This window comes from Panonychus citri, unplaced genomic scaffold (genome assembly GCF_014898815.1).
Source record: "Panonychus citri isolate SS breed McGregor unplaced genomic scaffold, ASM1489881v1 Contig00141, whole genome shotgun sequence".
NCBI lineage: Eukaryota > Metazoa > Arthropoda > Arachnida > Trombidiformes > Tetranychidae > Panonychus > Panonychus citri.
The window spans coordinates 3,274,201-3,289,898 of NW_026515546.1; the positions used below are offsets into that span (position 1 = coordinate 3,274,201).

General features: G+C 35.1%; 5 protein-coding genes and 1 long non-coding RNA gene across 6 annotated transcripts; 3 read left to right on the forward strand and 3 right to left on the reverse strand.

The window, feature by feature from the left end:
• The first annotated feature begins 150 nt into the window (after positions 1–150).
• On the forward strand, positions 151–1,733 carry LOC128395309 (3-oxoacyl-[acyl-carrier-protein] synthase, mitochondrial-like). Its single transcript, XM_053355723.1, has one exon. It carries the CDS (start codon positions 250–252, stop codon positions 1,546–1,548), a length of 1,299 nt encoding a protein of 432 aa, XP_053211698.1. The 5' UTR covers positions 151–249; the 3' UTR covers positions 1,549–1,733.
• Positions 1,734–1,880: 147 nt separating this feature from the next.
• LOC128395308 (angiopoietin-1-like) lies at positions 1,881–4,555 on the forward strand. Its single transcript, XM_053355722.1, has 2 exons — positions 1,881–3,673; positions 3,844–4,555. The coding sequence occupies exons 1-2, from the start codon at positions 2,378–2,380 to the stop codon at positions 4,408–4,410; spliced, it is 1,863 nt and encodes a 620-aa protein (XP_053211697.1). The 5' UTR covers positions 1,881–2,377; the 3' UTR covers positions 4,411–4,555.
• Positions 4,556–4,686: 131 nt separating this feature from the next.
• LOC128395313 (uncharacterized) lies at positions 4,687–6,518 on the reverse strand. Its single transcript, XM_053355727.1, has 6 exons — positions 6,210–6,518; positions 5,960–6,048; positions 5,691–5,818; positions 5,365–5,573; positions 5,147–5,266; positions 4,687–5,067 (listed from the first exon to the last, which is right to left on the reverse strand). The coding sequence occupies exons 1-6, from the start codon at positions 6,393–6,395 to the stop codon at positions 4,819–4,821; spliced, it is 981 nt and encodes a 326-aa protein (XP_053211702.1). The 5' UTR covers positions 6,396–6,518; the 3' UTR covers positions 4,687–4,818.
• A 91-nt stretch (positions 6,519–6,609) lies between these two features.
• On the forward strand, positions 6,610–7,190 carry LOC128395317 (uncharacterized). The gene is made up of 2 exons (XR_008326589.1): positions 6,610–6,978; positions 7,045–7,190. It is a non-coding gene; the product is annotated as an uncharacterized LOC128395317 (long non-coding RNA).
• Positions 7,191–7,602: 412 nt separating this feature from the next.
• LOC128395312 (protein DDI1 homolog 2-like) lies at positions 7,603–9,008 on the reverse strand. Its single transcript, XM_053355726.1, has 2 exons — positions 8,660–9,008; positions 7,603–8,574 (listed from the first exon to the last, which is right to left on the reverse strand). The coding sequence occupies exons 1-2, from the start codon at positions 8,853–8,855 to the stop codon at positions 7,691–7,693; spliced, it is 1,080 nt and encodes a 359-aa protein (XP_053211701.1). The 5' UTR covers positions 8,856–9,008; the 3' UTR covers positions 7,603–7,690.
• A 55-nt stretch (positions 9,009–9,063) lies between these two features.
• On the reverse strand, positions 9,064–15,566 carry LOC128395305 (transcription initiation factor TFIID subunit 1-like). Its single transcript, XM_053355718.1, is given in 4 exon segments — positions 9,064–12,978; positions 13,064–14,453; positions 14,455–15,043; positions 15,148–15,566. Coding segments are annotated over 4 exon segments (5,880 nt in total). The 5' UTR covers positions 15,467–15,566; the 3' UTR covers positions 9,064–9,396.
• Positions 15,567–15,698: the final 132 nt, after the last annotated feature.

Consider the following 15,698-nt stretch of genomic DNA (forward strand, 5'->3'; position numbering starts at 1 on the left):
CTTTCTCAGTCTACGACTGAATCAACAAGTGGCCCTCTGAATCTCCCAATTATCGGTTCATTTTGATTGCTCGAACAATTTTCCATTCGTATTAACAATCAAATCGTTGAAGGAGAAATGAAATTGCCACAATTGTGAGAATGGTGAAAATAAACTAACAGATGACTCTGAGTCTCCATTCATGTGTTTGTGGTTTGTTTTGATTGTTCCTCTCTTTTTTTAAATTGTCTCACCTTTTCTTTTAATTGTATGGCATCGCGACGAGTTGTCATCACTGGGTTAGGAATTGTCAGTCCATTGGGTGTTGGTGTCAATCGATCATGGGACAATCTAATCAACGGAATCTCTGGAATCACTTTGATCAAAGGTCCAGGTTATGATAATTTACCTTGTAAAGTGGCTGCTTATGTGCCGGAGGATCAGTTACAATTGGAGGGGAAATTTTCACCCGCCGAGGTTAGGAAAATGTCCACGTCAACTTTGTACGCGTTAATTGCTGCTGATGAAGCAATTAAATCGTCACAATTAAACCTGGAAACAGTTGACAGATCAAGAATCGGAGTCACCATTGGGAACGGAATGTGTAATGTTGATGATATTTACGAACAGGTAAAAGTGTTCAAGGATCGAGGTTATAATCGTTTCAATCCGCATTTTTTGACCAGAATTTTGATCAACATGCCCGCTGGTTTTGTGTCCATTCATTTTGGCCTTAAAGGTCCAAATCATTGTGTATCTACTGCTTGTACCACAGGTTTACATGCTCTTGGCGATGGTTTTAATTTCATCCAAAAAGGATCAGCTGATGTTATGATTTCCGGAGGGACCGAAGCGGTGATTGGACCTTCATCAGTGGCTGCTTTTTCCCGTATCCGTGCACTGACCTGTGATTTCAATGATTCACCTTCTCGAGCATCTCGTCCTTTTGATGCTCATCGAAGTGGATTTGTTATGGGCGAAGGCGCTGGACTAATGGTGATCGAAGAGTTGAATCATGCCAAAAATCGTGGGGCTACAATTTATGGTGAAATACTTGGTTATGGACTTTCGGGTGATGCCTTTCATATAACCTCACCACCCGACGATGGTTCAGGAGCCCATGATTGTATGAGATCGGCCTTGATTGATGCTTCAATCGATCCATCAGAAATCAATCACATTAACTGTCATGCGACTTCAACACCTCAAGGAGATATCGCCGAGTTAACGGCAATTAAGCGTCTCTTTGGTCCACATGCCAATCAAATCGCCATCACAAGTACCAAAGGTGCCACTGGACATTTGCTAGGAGCTGCCGGTAGTGTCGAAGCCATTTTCACCTGTCTAGCTGTCAACAAAGGTCTAATCCCACCAACAATTAACTTGGACAATCCAATTGATACGGAATTAAATTTGGTCGCAAACAAATCAATAAAGTGGCCGAAAAAACCAATTAACCAGACCAATTCCACTTCTAATCAACCAACCAGACGAATCGCTTTAACCAATTCATTTGGGTTCGGTGGGACCAATGGATCTCTAGTTATATCCAATTTCATCAACAGTTAATTGTAAATCCAAAATGCTTGTAGTCAAATTGTTACAATTATATTATACTTAGAAAATCAAGAGACGAAAACATCACAATCAAGCGACAATCTAAATCGTCTCAAGACATTGAACTTGAACTTAGAAAATATTTTCTACAAGATTTTAAAATTAAATGGAAAACTTAATTTTCTTGTAATTGTGAATTCTTCAAGCGAAACAAATTAGTTACTATTAATATCTTTCCATAGACAATTTATTTGTCCGTTAACACAAGAAAAACGGTTTACTGTCAAATCTCATCTTCCATCTTCCTTTCATCTTCCTCCTCATCTTCCTCATCCTCATCCTCATCCTCCATCATTTCCTCCTCCTCCTTCAAACTAACAAATGGCCTCACGACGCTGGACAAAAATCGTAACCGTTTTAATGTCAATAGTTAACTGATTGTTTAGATTTGATTTTCTATCCTAAAATTTTACAATTTCAAAGTGAATTATAATTTAATGTTCCCTTGTTAAATTGGCAAGTTAATCAACCCTCAATTTGGTAGAGAGAGTAATCAACAATTTGAATTGTTTCCAAAAGTAGGAGGACACAATTAAACAACATCATCATTAACCTTTAACTTAATTAACTACTTAATCAGTTTGTTTTCTTAGTTTCATCAAATATTATTGTGTGTTGATTGTTGAACTTTAAATTAATTGTAGGTTTATTTTTTTTCAATCGTGGGATGTTTTCAATCATCATAATCAACTGATTATTTATTATCATTATTGATCAATTATTATGAAAAGTTTGAAATTGAGAGTTGATTGATTGATAGAATCAACTAATTGTGATCGTCATGTTAGTTAAAACAATGTTTCATTATTTTGGATTCCTAAGTAATTGGACAATTAACTTAATTACTTTGGTGGGTTATTTTGTGTTCTTTATCATCTGTGCTAATCAAGTTAATTGTGGTGAAACGATTAATTCTAATAACAATGTTGCCAGTCCAGTTAATCCAATTATCCGACGAAATGTAATCGATGAAATTTTCAAATCGGTCAAAAATCTTCGAGATGATTGTAATCAATGGACAAATCGACCGATGGCCGAGGAAACGTTTATGGACAGTTTAGCTGCTCGATTGAGTTTAACTGAAGCTAAATTGGAAAATTTAATTTCCAACAGTAAATTGGTTGATAATCAACGACAATTGGAAATTAAATTTGGTTTAATTGAGAGATTAATTGAGAATAACTTTGAACGTTTGGCGAAAAAATTTGAAGAAATCGCTGATACAATTAGAGGATTACAAACAATGGTGATAATCAATCACAATTCAACTGAGGAGAAAATTAAGAAAATTTTATCTTCGCTACTTAATTACAACAACAATCAAACAACACCTTCAATATCTGTTGATACAATTAATGAATTACAAGGTTTCTGGGAGCAAAAGTTAATCAACACCGAGAAATTAATCAATCGTCATGTTAATTTGGCTAAGGATGAAATAAAAGAGTTAATTGTTGGTGGTAATGATGGTAAATTAAAGAGTTGGACTAATGAACTAACTGATTCAGGAATTGTTGTTGATCAAATTGATCTAATTGGGACAATTAACTCAATTAAAAATGAAATAAACCATAAAGTTGATAAGGTTGATAATCAAATTAAATTTGCTGTTCAAGAGATGAACTTTAAACTGGACAATCAAATAGATGAATTAAGAAATCTAACCAACAATCAATTCTGTGAAAATGGGAGATTTAAAGAATCAAGATCAATCCAATCATCACCCTTACCCTCATCATCATCAACAACAACAACAATTAACAATGATCAGTTGATTGTAACAACAGAACCGATTGAAACAAAGGCCGATCAACTTTCCGCTAATCAAAAAAACGATCAAGATATGAACCAATTAGAGTTAATTGATTATTCCGATAAAATGAATCGTCGATGCTTAATTACTCCGAACAAAACATCAATGGTTAATTGTGAATCGATTCCTCTTAAATCAACCTGGAAAACCTGTGGCGATATTTACAATGATAATATCACTTGTGATGGCGTTTATTTAATTATGATGGAGCCGAGGCCATCAAGGGTTTGGTGTGATATGAATGATAATGGCGGTGGATGGATGGTGAGTTAATTGTTCATCGATTGCTTAATTACTATTCTGGTACAAGTATTAGAATTGTTGACAAATTGATTATTTGGCCTGACTTTAGGTTTTGTTATTCTTTCTCATGGTGAGAATTTGATTAATTGCTGATTTGATTTTCTTTTTTTTCTAAAAAAAATCTTTTCCAGGTTATCCTTCGTCGTGGAAACTTTGATTCCAGGTCAAACAATTTAATCAGTTTTAATCAGAATTGGTTCCTATATAAGTATGGATTCGGTGATCAAAAGGACGAGTATTGGTTGGGTAATGAACATATTCATCGGATAACAAATCGATTTGACCATTCACTTCAGATTGACCTTGAATCTTGGGATGGTCAATGTATCTCATTGGATTTCGGTCATTTTCAAATTGGATCAGAAGATGAGAGTTATAAGTTAATTGTTGCCGATGCCAGGGGACCTCATGCGATTATTGGTGAACAATTGATTATGTATAATAACAGCGCTTTTAATACTCGTGATAGAATCGCTGATCGGCAAACATTGAGATGTGGTCACTTTTATGGCGGCTGGTGGTTCAATGGATTCGCTTGTTATCAAATTTTCTTGACCGGCGAGTTTACAAGATTAGATGATTATAAAGGCCAATTACCGGGTATCCATTGGAATTCGTGGAAACCAAATCAACCATTGAAATCTGTTCAGATGAAGATCAGGCCAAAATCTAGAAATAAAAACAAAAACAAGACTTGAAATTCATCATTTCAACAATTTAAATCATCTGATTATTTGTAATCCTTTTACTTTTCCCTTTTCTTGTATTGTCCAATTGAAAATGTAAATATTATTATTTTGATTCAACAGTTTGGCATCAATATAAACGAAACAATTAATTCAATTTCGTTCATTCACGAAACTTACTTTTTCCACGTGTTAACCCAATAGGTGATCCCAAGTTTAAGTTTTTGAAATGTTCCTAATAGTGAAGAGTATTTGGAATCGTAATAATAATAACAAGATTACGATCGATTTACGAATCAAAGTGTCAGTTATTATTATCGATAATTGTTGTTAAAAATATAATCAAATCAAATTACAGCGAAACTACAATTTTTGCTTTTGATTTTCAGTTGGAGGGAAAAATTGACTTGTAAAAGTTGATTAAATCAATTTTTCCACATTGAGTTTCATGTTTATGAAAGTTTTATGTCTGGAAATTACTTCATCAACAATTAGAGATTCAATCTCCATCTCTGGATTAGGTAAGGTTATTTGATGAGATTCTTTTTCCGTTACAATTAATACTTGACTTTTTCGTGTGTGTAATATGTTTGCGATGACCAAATGATGACCATAACAGAGTAAAGCTTTTCTTGCTTTATCCAAAAGGATTGATTCATCAGTCTCGAGCTATTTTGATCAGTAGAGAATACGAAAGATTATCTAGTTAATTACTGTTTTTTTCCCTTTGGAAACTCGTATGAATTACCTTAAAGGAGACAACGAATGCAGAAGGGACCCAGAACTTGACCAACGGTCGTAACATTTTAGGAACCAATTCAAAAACAAGGCTAATTGGTCCGTTTTTAGATTGGATTTTATGAGTTGCCTGGATCAAGGTAAAGTAGAGGAAAAAGAAAAGGAAATCAACAATGGAATCAACAATAGAATGATCATAAGAAATTCATAAAATTTCCAATAGTTTACCATGTCAGTGGGTGGAATATAAAAGTCTGAAACTGCTGCTGCAAGATAAAGAGCTGCTTTCGGCCCCAAGGGCTGCATTGAGAATGAAATTTCCCTCAGGTAATAAAGATACTCAGCAAGGGTGGTGAATGTGATCATAAGTATATTCGCTTTATTTTCTTTGTAGATTTTCACAGTCTTGGATAAATTGTCACCAATAGATGGACCAACTAGAGAAAAATACAAGGAAAACAAGATTAAAAAGGTTAGAAAATGGCGGCAATTGATTTAATCACATTGAATAGAGACAACGTCATGAGGAAAAGATCAAATTTCATTGGTGTTACCTTGTGAACCAGAATCCGATGAGGAAAGTGATTCCATTAATTGCCAAACATTAATATGCCTTGTAAATGGTTCCAATGATTTTAAACGATAAAGGAAAATAACTTTATAACCTTTTTCAAGAAAATATCTAGAAAACAAAGATATCAAAAGAATATGAGAAACAAAAGAAAACTTAATGTTCACAGATGATCAACAGGTAGACATTAAAATTATTTGTTTTCCTTTTTCCAATTGACTTAATGTAGACTAATTGGAATGATTAACCTACTCAGCTGAAGCTGATCCTCTTGTTCCCGCTGAGAAATTATCCACAAATCGAACAGTATTATGCTCCATAGGAACTGTTGTTCCTCCAGACTAATAAAAACAACAATAGAATCACAACAATTTAACAAAAAAACAATTAAACAATAGAGAAATGGAAAAGCAAGAAGAGAGAAAAACAAAATTCCAAAATTAACCGTAATTAGGGATTTAACTTGGAATTAGGTTGTTGCGATAATTTTTATTTGACTTACGGTGATTAGAACTGTTGGATGATTGGTATCACAATCAATAAATTGTTTAACTTGAGAACGGATTTGATTCAAATTATTTGGCTCCAAGAAATTTGAGAAAAAATCGTCAGCTTGGTCTTTGTAATTAGTTGATTTCTTTTGCATGGATCCAATTGAACTACCGTCAACCTGATCAATGGAACTCATTTTCTTTAGAATAATTAAAAACACTTGTTAATAACAATCTTAATGAATTAAAAATGATTAAAACGTTTGTTAAATTAGTTGATGAAGTAAATCAATTAATTTAATTTCCAATGTTCTTTTTTTAACTGGAGATGGCGCTTTTGTCGATCTTTCTTCTTGCTCCATCTCTAGAATATAAGAGTTACTAAGTTAATTGTGGTTTCTTAATTGTGGTTTCTTAATTGTGATCAACAGGTTAACCCTTTTTCATTACTCTTTGATTTTGTTTTAATTGTCTTTGTTATGTCAACATGTATACACGAACTGGTTACTTTGAGGCTGCCGATCGTCACGATATCAATTATTCCAGGAATCGTGGTCAACGTAGATACAGAATGAGAAGGAGGAAATACAATGAGACACCAGATGAAATTGGAACAATTAATCCGGACAATTTAACAATTGTGAGGAATCGAATTGACAATAAATATGCTGTTGATCCAGTAATTTGGCTCCTTAAATTGATCCAGAAATCAAGTCGAGCTGGTAAAAGATGACAACCACTTGTTTTCTATTCCAAGAAAAAAATTCTATTCTATTTTTGGTGAGTGTTTACATTTTCCACTCGTTGATTAAATTTCTCATTTTTTTTCTATTTCTTTAATTGTAGTTTCAAACATCAACTACCAATTCGTTAAATGTGATCTGTAATAATAATCTGTATAAATGTGTCTCACTGTTGATAGAAAAAATCAACTCTTGATCATAAATTTCATAAATTCCGAATAAAATTAAGTTCCGTAGTAATTAGATTAATCATAAGATCGATTATGTTGATTTTAATTACTGAATGATGACAATTTGATTACAAATTGATCAAGAATTCTGTTGATGTGGTTAATCACAATTTTCTCTGTCTCGGTTCTCTTTCTTAGTGATTTGATTTAGTCATTGATTTAAATTCTTTCATCTGTTTGACTTTTTGTCAGCAATTAAAAGTTTTTTTTTCACAAACAATTAACCTCCAACTAGAATCAATGTTATCAAAGGTCAATTTATTTAGTAAATTGTTAGAAAACAAACCAATAGTTATTAGAAAATCAATGAGAGTGATGAGATGATGACCAATGTAATTTAATTGGTTAATTGTTTAATCTTGGGTAGTAAAAATTTGTTAATTGTAAAGTGATAGACTTCATATTAGAGGGAAAATGGTAGTAAATTAGAATTGAGCCTTTTGATTGTTTAATAGAAAAAAAGATCAATGGTAAAAATTTTGTACATTGGACGTTAATTGTTGACAATCAGGTTGATACTTACGTGAATTTATCATTTTTGGGTATCTCATTTTCGTTGAGAAATTTAGTTCGTGTTCCCGTTGTACCAATGACGAGGACATTGTCCTTTAAATCAATTGAGCATTGGTGACGTTTCAACATGTCCAGTCCAAGGAGAAAGTCCATCTCTTGTCCTTCCAAGATTATAAATGATGAAGGTAAAAAATCATCTCCAATTTGAATTTGACCTAAATGAACACGACCGATAATTTTCTGGGTTCCAACACCTTTAGCAATTCCTGACCATCGATTATCAATCAAATGGGTAACATTACATCTCGCCGCACATCCGGAGCTCATGATTGTCGATTGAGCTCCAGAATCAACAAAAGCCTTAATTGGATGACCATTGACTTTACAGTTGATGTAAAGCATATGAACTGAACCAAAACTTTCTGGATGAAATTCTAATGCAGTTTCCATGTTGGTAGCAATGTTCTGTCTGTTTATCTCTTCCTGGATTAACCTTTGAGCTTCAGCATCAAATGGATCAGCTCGAAGTAACCGTAATTGTAATCGATCTTGTTCCTCTTTCATTTTCTTTTGTTCATCCAACGCCTTCCGAAAGTCATCTAATCCTCTCTCTAAGGCAGTGGCCAAAAGTGGATTATTGTGCCTTAGTAAAGCCATTTGTTCGGGATTAGAGAGAAACATATCCCGAAGAACCGCAGGATCTTCACTTGGTCGACGATTTGAACCACCTGAAGAACGAGATCCACTGCTACCTGCCATAGTTCCAGGTACTACCACAGAACTGAAATCAAGCAAAGGAGCTGCAGGTAAACCTGCTGGTCGATTGGACGGAAATGATGAGCCGGAAGAAGAGGAAGAAGGAGCTTTAACTTGAGCAAGAACAACATCACCTTAAGAGAGATAGAATATCAACAAAAGAGAATAGAATATGATTAAACTAGAGAAATTCAATACAATTGTAATCAAATCTCTTACCTTCTTTAATCTTATAATGGCTCAATGGTTTAGTGTCATCACTTAATCTTGATCCTTCATATATAATATCCATTTGATTACTACTAATCCCGGCATCAGAAGCACAAGCTTCTTTAAATTTACCCAATTCAAGATCGGAGGCAACATCAAGATTGAAGAAAACATCACCACTTAAAGTAGTCACTGTAACTCTCATTTTGATAGTCAATTGTATCTCAAAAAATTCAATAAGTAAAATTAATTAATCAATCTGATTGTAATTAAGTGATTCAAATTAGAAAAAATTTTTTTTCCAAAATCAAAACAAAAAAATGACTGAATGAAAATTCATCAACAGCGCCCTCAATGTGAGTCTATGGTAACAGAAGCGCTTCTTGTTGGGACAACTGTTGATCAACAATTGATTGGTATTGAAAATTGTACTTTTAATTGCAGTTAAAATTTTCTTTTTTTAAAGAAAAAAAATTCACAAAGGAAAAAGGAGGAAGAGAGAGAGAGAGAGAGAGAGAGAGAGAGGTGATATTTTAGACAATGGAGATTTTTGAAATGATTAAACAATTGATTAAGTTTTTTTTTTGCTGATAGTATTTTGTTTCCATTGATAATTTTAAAGTGATTAGTACATTTGATGAGATGATGTTTGATCTTGTGCTATTTATATGATGAGGGTGATGATTGGTGATTGGATGAGTTATACAATTTAGAGGGAGAGACGATTATGATTATTTATTGCTCGATTAGAACCAAATATCTGATTCGTCTTCATTATCATTATCATTTTCGTTGTTTGTGTTTTCCGTTTTTTCCATTTCTTCGTCAGGTTGATCTTGTTCTTTGGAATCGATGTAACTTGGTCCAGCAGAAGTTGTATCTTTATCAAAATCGATGGAATAATTTGGTTCAGGTGAGGGTTGTTCTTGTTGTGGATCATGTTGAGGTGATGGTGGTGAAAGTGGTTGTTGTTTATCATCGGCAGGTTGAGCTTGAGGTTTATTGAATTTTTCTAATAAAAATTCTGATGGATCATAATTTTCATCAATTATATCTTCTGGTGCAACAGGTTGAGCTTGAGTTAAATTGATTGACATCATTTGCATTTCATGATTATCACAATCTTCATCACTGTTATCTTCACTTCCGTCAACATGTCGACGCAACAATCGCTTGGTACTGGCGGTGAAACTGCTTCGACTTGATTCATCAAAATAGCCCAACATGTCACCATCATCTTTATGGCTCATGGCGGCTGAACTATCGGGCCGATCGCTGACATCGGGCAATGAACTGGTCTCATCATTGGCTGGATTAGATAGACCTCCTGTCATCACAGATTCGGAATCAGCGGCATCCATTGCAGCTTCTTTGGTCTCTTTGATTGCTAGTTCATGTTGGGTCAATTGGTCAGCTTGTTCGTCGATCGCCACCTTAGCTGATTCATAAATTTCCTCCGCCTTTTTGGTGAATACACTATCGGCTCCATTGTAAAGAGCACTGTTCTTAAAGATCAACTCGACCTCTGATAAAAATTGATCCTTTGAAGTGTATTTGTGCTCTCGTATGTTAACAATAATTGTATCCAAATCAATTGGATTTTTAACTACTTCGTAATAATTTTTGACAAACTTTTTGTTCACTGGTTTATGGAAAGGCCAAGATTCCGGAATAGTTTTCAATCTTTCGGTGACAATATTTTCCAAGATGAAAGAGAAAGCAACTTGATCATTATCTAAAAGTGGGTTGATTGCTCGTTCCAACATGGCTATTTTATCTTCCTTTTCTTCCAGTCTTTTTTCTGCTGCTTCCAACATTCTTTGAGCGGCCGTGGTCAGTATACTAACTTTACCGTTATAAAGGACGGAGTTTTCATACATTAATCTTACATCATACAGAAATTGTTCACGATTTTTATACTGCTTGTCTCGAACTTTTTTCCTGATTGTTTGAATATCCATTGGTCTTTTAACGATATTGGAATAATCAGGTACTTTTCGTGAATTAACAGGTGTCCAGAATAATTCTGTTCCCTCCATCGACCTCATTTCTAGGCAAATGTTTTCCAAAATAATGGAAAGTGTAACCAAGGGGTCGGTTCGACGACGATTTGCACTTCGATATTCCGGCTTTTGAAGGTAATCACAATGTTCGGTTGTTCCAGCTCGGCGGCGACGTCTCATTCCAACAGCATCTTTGGGTATTTTTAACACCATTGCCTTTCGACGAACCTCTTCTGCGTGTTTGATCAATGATTTGGACAAAACGACACGAGTCTCATCAACTTTGACTAAATCATCGTCATCGAGACCAGTGTTTTCCTCTTCTTCCATTTGTTCATCAGTCATGGCCACATTGAGAGATGGATAACCATCGCTTCCTCTGTATAAGGGACAAGCGCGATTTGTTTTCATGTGACCTTGAGCACCACAAGCACCACATTTAACCTTAGGGTTATGTTTTTCCTTTTTAAACTTTTTCTTTGAAGGTTCATAACCTTTAGATGAAAGTGGAGAGGTCACTGAGAAATCAGCTGTGTCCATCGAATCTTGATTAAAACTTTTATCAGGTAAATAACTAGATGAACTTGACGGGCCCATACCGAAAGTATTACTCCTTTCGATCCCAAGAGCACTGAGATTTTGACTTCCACCTATGCCACCTCTTTTCTCAAGTCGAACATTTTCCCTTTCGGCATTTCGTTTTAATCTTCTCAGTTGTTCTTGAACTCGACGTTTTTCCCTTCTAAGGTCTTCTTTTTGTTGTTCATCTAAAGTGTTTGCGAATCGTTTAATGTATTCCGGATCTTTGGTTTCCCTTATTTTCACATAAGCTTCGATAACTGCTGGTTTACGAACTGTTTCAATTCGTACGTACTCTTTTCCTTGAGGATTTTTAAAGGTTCGATAAATTTTCAAAAGTCGACCTTTGTTTGCGGCCAAGTTGGAGAAATCATCGGCACCTTCATCTTTGGCATTCTTTGATTTCTTTTTTGATGATCGAGGATTTTCACCATCTAAATTAGAATCTTCGCCCATGATCAACTTGTGAAGTTCTTTACGTTCTTCCTCTTCTTTCTCGAGCGTTAATTCTTGACTCGTTTTTTTATTTTCAATAATGTTTTCGATATTTTTACCCATCTCTTCAATTTCCAAATCTTCCTCTTCAGATTCTTCATCATCGGTTGATAGAATTTCATAAGATGATAGAACTCGATTTTGTAGTTCGAATATTCTTTGACACTCTTCTTTGTAACGTTCTTGATGTTCAGCTATTGAGAATCGATTACCACGAGCGAATTTGGACATTTGTTCTGAACCAGCTTTTGCTTTTTCAGTTGACAGAGTTCGAACCACATCAATAACTTCCCAACGAGATAACTTTTTAATATCATCTTCAGGAACACCAAATTTACGAAGTAGATTTTTAGCTTGATTAAGTGGCAATCGACGTAAATCAGCATCGGTACCAGTGACTGTCTTTTTAGGGGTCGGATCTTTTGGACCATCTTCTTTGGATATTTGAGGCTTATTGGGTATACGGATGTACGAAAAACCTTCCCCACAACCTGTTGGATCTGCGACACCATTTAATTGAAGTAAACATTTTCCTTTCATGGCGGCAATAAACGCTCTTGTTGTATTCCAAGGTGCTGCCTTTACCTCATCGTCCATTTTTAATTGTAATTCTTCATCGTTTTCATCTTCTGCTGCGAATAGGGACTTCTCACCGTAACCAGCATCTTTGAGACGCTGTTCAGCAGCTAACATACTGTAATAGGCACAACATTGTTCAGGAGAAACCATCGCTCTCATCTCATCTTCAGTTGGCAAACGGAATTCCGGCTTGAGAACCCACCAGTTGGAATCGAGACCGTTACCAGTTCGCTTGAAATCAGCACAAAGTTTCAGCCGTTTACGAATTGAGCTTTCAGAATGTGAGGGAAAAGCTTTTTTGATATCTTCCATTTTGATTCGACGAGGAGAGTCAATACTTTTCCAGAATAAACGATAAATGAAAACTTGCAGAAAATCTCTGATAAAATTATTAGCTTTTTTAGAATTAGGACCAGGAACTTCAAACAAAGGAAGAGTTTGACCAGAGGTGAAAATGGTTTCTACTTCACGAACGAAATAATTATTTCGAGTTCGGATTACAAGAAAATCAGAATCTGGCATTTTATGCTCGTAAATCGGTGCACGGAAAAGATTATTTTCCAAGGCTTGGAGAGTTTGCCCTAAAGCTAAATTACCAAGAAAAGGTGAAGTGTGGGCATAGGCTAATTCTCCATATTTATAATTAGGAGTTCCTCCATCTTTACCAGGTTTCTATAGAGAAAGGAAAGAGAAAACATTAGAAAACAAATTAGAGATCAATAAAATTGTATTTAGATTCAATAGAAATGAAATTTACTCTTTTATAATAATTCTTTATCATAGTTGCCATTCCGACTTGCATCATGAGAGGTGGATGTTCCTCTGAGTGTTCACAGAGAATCAGATCACCATCTTTTCCCGATAAATCTTCAGGAGTTCGCATGAAGAACATTTCACCTCCTCCGGATGCTAAACGTTCTTGTTCACGTTGTTTGGCCTTTTTCTTCATATGTTTAAGCAACGGGATCACTCCGTGAGGTAAAGTATCGGCAATTACACCATGAGAAAATCTTTTCATAGGAGGACGATGGAAGGTCCGTAATTTGAAGGCATTCATAAAGGTGGGGAAAAAAGGTTGACGTAATTCAAGAGCGGGAATTGAATGTTGAATAAGATTACCACCAACAGTTGGCTTGAGAGCGGTGTCTTGGGTTAATTTAGGATTGTAATATTCATCGTTTGATATGTTGAATGGATCTTTTTCGGTGGTGGGAGGAGGAGGAGGTGAATCGGGTTCTTGTTCTGCAATTACACCAGCTTTTCCTAAAAGAATACGAGATTTTCTCAAATGATGTTCTTTCTTTTCTTTAAGTGGAATGGGTTGAGCTTCTTTGGGTCGAACTGCACTTGGATCAACGTCATCGGGAATTCCAAGGACAATATTTTCATCGTTAGGATCAAGGGTGAGAATTCGTGGCTCAGGAATCTTATACATCGCTTCAGCATCCCAAATAATATCATCTTCCCAAAGACCATAAACCAATTCCTCATTTTCGACTGGAAAAATCGAATACCAAGTTTCATCTTTTTCTTGTTCTTGAATTTCATTCTTTTGCTTATCCGCTCCACGTTGACTCTTTGAACTAACAGGAGTATTACTCAAGAGAGATTGTGGTTTAGGAATCGGTGTACCAATTGATGTACCACGAACTTGTTGTGTAAATGCAGATGCAGTTCGAGAATGACCACTTGGTACCCATCCGGCTGCGTGATATTTATCATTCAACTTGGCAAGAACCTTTTGTTTGATTTCTTCACCATTCCAGATGATTTCATCTTCCCATTGCATTTGAGTAACCATATGAAAACAATCATCAGGATCATCGGCACTGTTTCTTGAACTATCACCATTCAATGATTCACCACAAGAGTCGATATTTAATGAACGATTTCTGCGAAGATCTTCAACTGTTTTAAAACCATAATCAAATGTATCTCCTGCATCGGGAACACCAAGCATATCATACCAAAGTTGAGCTGGTCCATACCTCCAATCGGCGATTTTGGGTTTATGTTCATCAGAGGAACCATTTCCATCACGATTAGAACTATCTATCAAATCCATTGGTCCTTTGAGTCTTTCTTCATCATCTGAATCAAGTTGACTGGGGTCAATTGTTGTTGGAATAAGAAGTTGAAATTCTTTCTTCTTTTTCTTCATCATCACCGGACATATCTAAATCTTTCATGTCCTCAGAATTTTGCATTGCCATGAGTTTAAGAATTTTTCTACGATCTTTTTTACTTTTAACATTTTTCCAAATCTGTGGTAGATTTGCCAATTTCCCAGGACCAAATAAGCGGGAAAATCGTAAAACCTTTTTATGTCGAAATTCGGGAAATAAATCGGTCACATCACAATCTTCATAATTGGAAGGTAACATAGCAGCTAATGGAGTGTCCAGTTTCTTTTTACTGCTATTTGAAGTATCTTTGCTTTGACTATTCGGTGAAAGGCAAGAACTCTTTTCATTATCCCCTGAATCCTTCTCTTTGCTTGTAGAATCTGAATCTTTTTCATCGGAGGATGAATCATCATAATCATCATCTTCTAAAGGTTTAGGTCGTGCGATTGCTTTAACAGGAGCAGTGGGCATCTTGAAAGGTAATATATTAAGAGTTTCTTTAGACTTCTCTTCTTCATCATCAACCATTTCATTGATGTCTGAATAGTCAACAGCTGTAGACGATTTTCCCTCAAAATCAACATCTTCATCATTTGATTGTGACTTATCGTCTATAACAAAAAGAATTAAAAAAAGATGGTTAATTTTAAAACAAAGCAAGAAAAGCTTATCATAAAATAGAAAAAAGAAAATAAAATATCTCCAAATAACTTACCCTGTTTATCAGATAACTTTGATTCATCCGATTTTGACACTTTCTTAGATGATTTCTCTTCATCGTCTTCATCTTCATCTTCATCCTCGTCTTCGTCGTCGTCCTCATCATCATCATCATCTTTAATTTTGGCTTCTTTTTTCAATTCACTTAATAAACTTCCACCAACCCCAAGCTGTTCAAGTTGCCGCAATTGTTTACGAGTATCAGCGTCCAAAAAATCATCAACAAGATCACCTTTTGAATCAATGTTTCCAAAAAGAAAGTTAGCAAAACTCAATGATGGTCCATTATCATCATCTCGTTCACTAGAACTCATTTTGGATTTCGAACAACAAATAAACTAAATTAATTGAAAAAAATCAATGAAAACAAGAAAATAAACAATCTCTTCACCAGAGATCCACACAGCGTAATAACAAAAGAGAAATGAACCATTTTTATAGAAAAAAATTCTAAACCATAGGTGTCACTCTTGTTCCATCTTTTCTTTCCAATTGGAGGTCAATTCAAATATCGAGCATATGAATGCACGAACTCATTTGAAATAA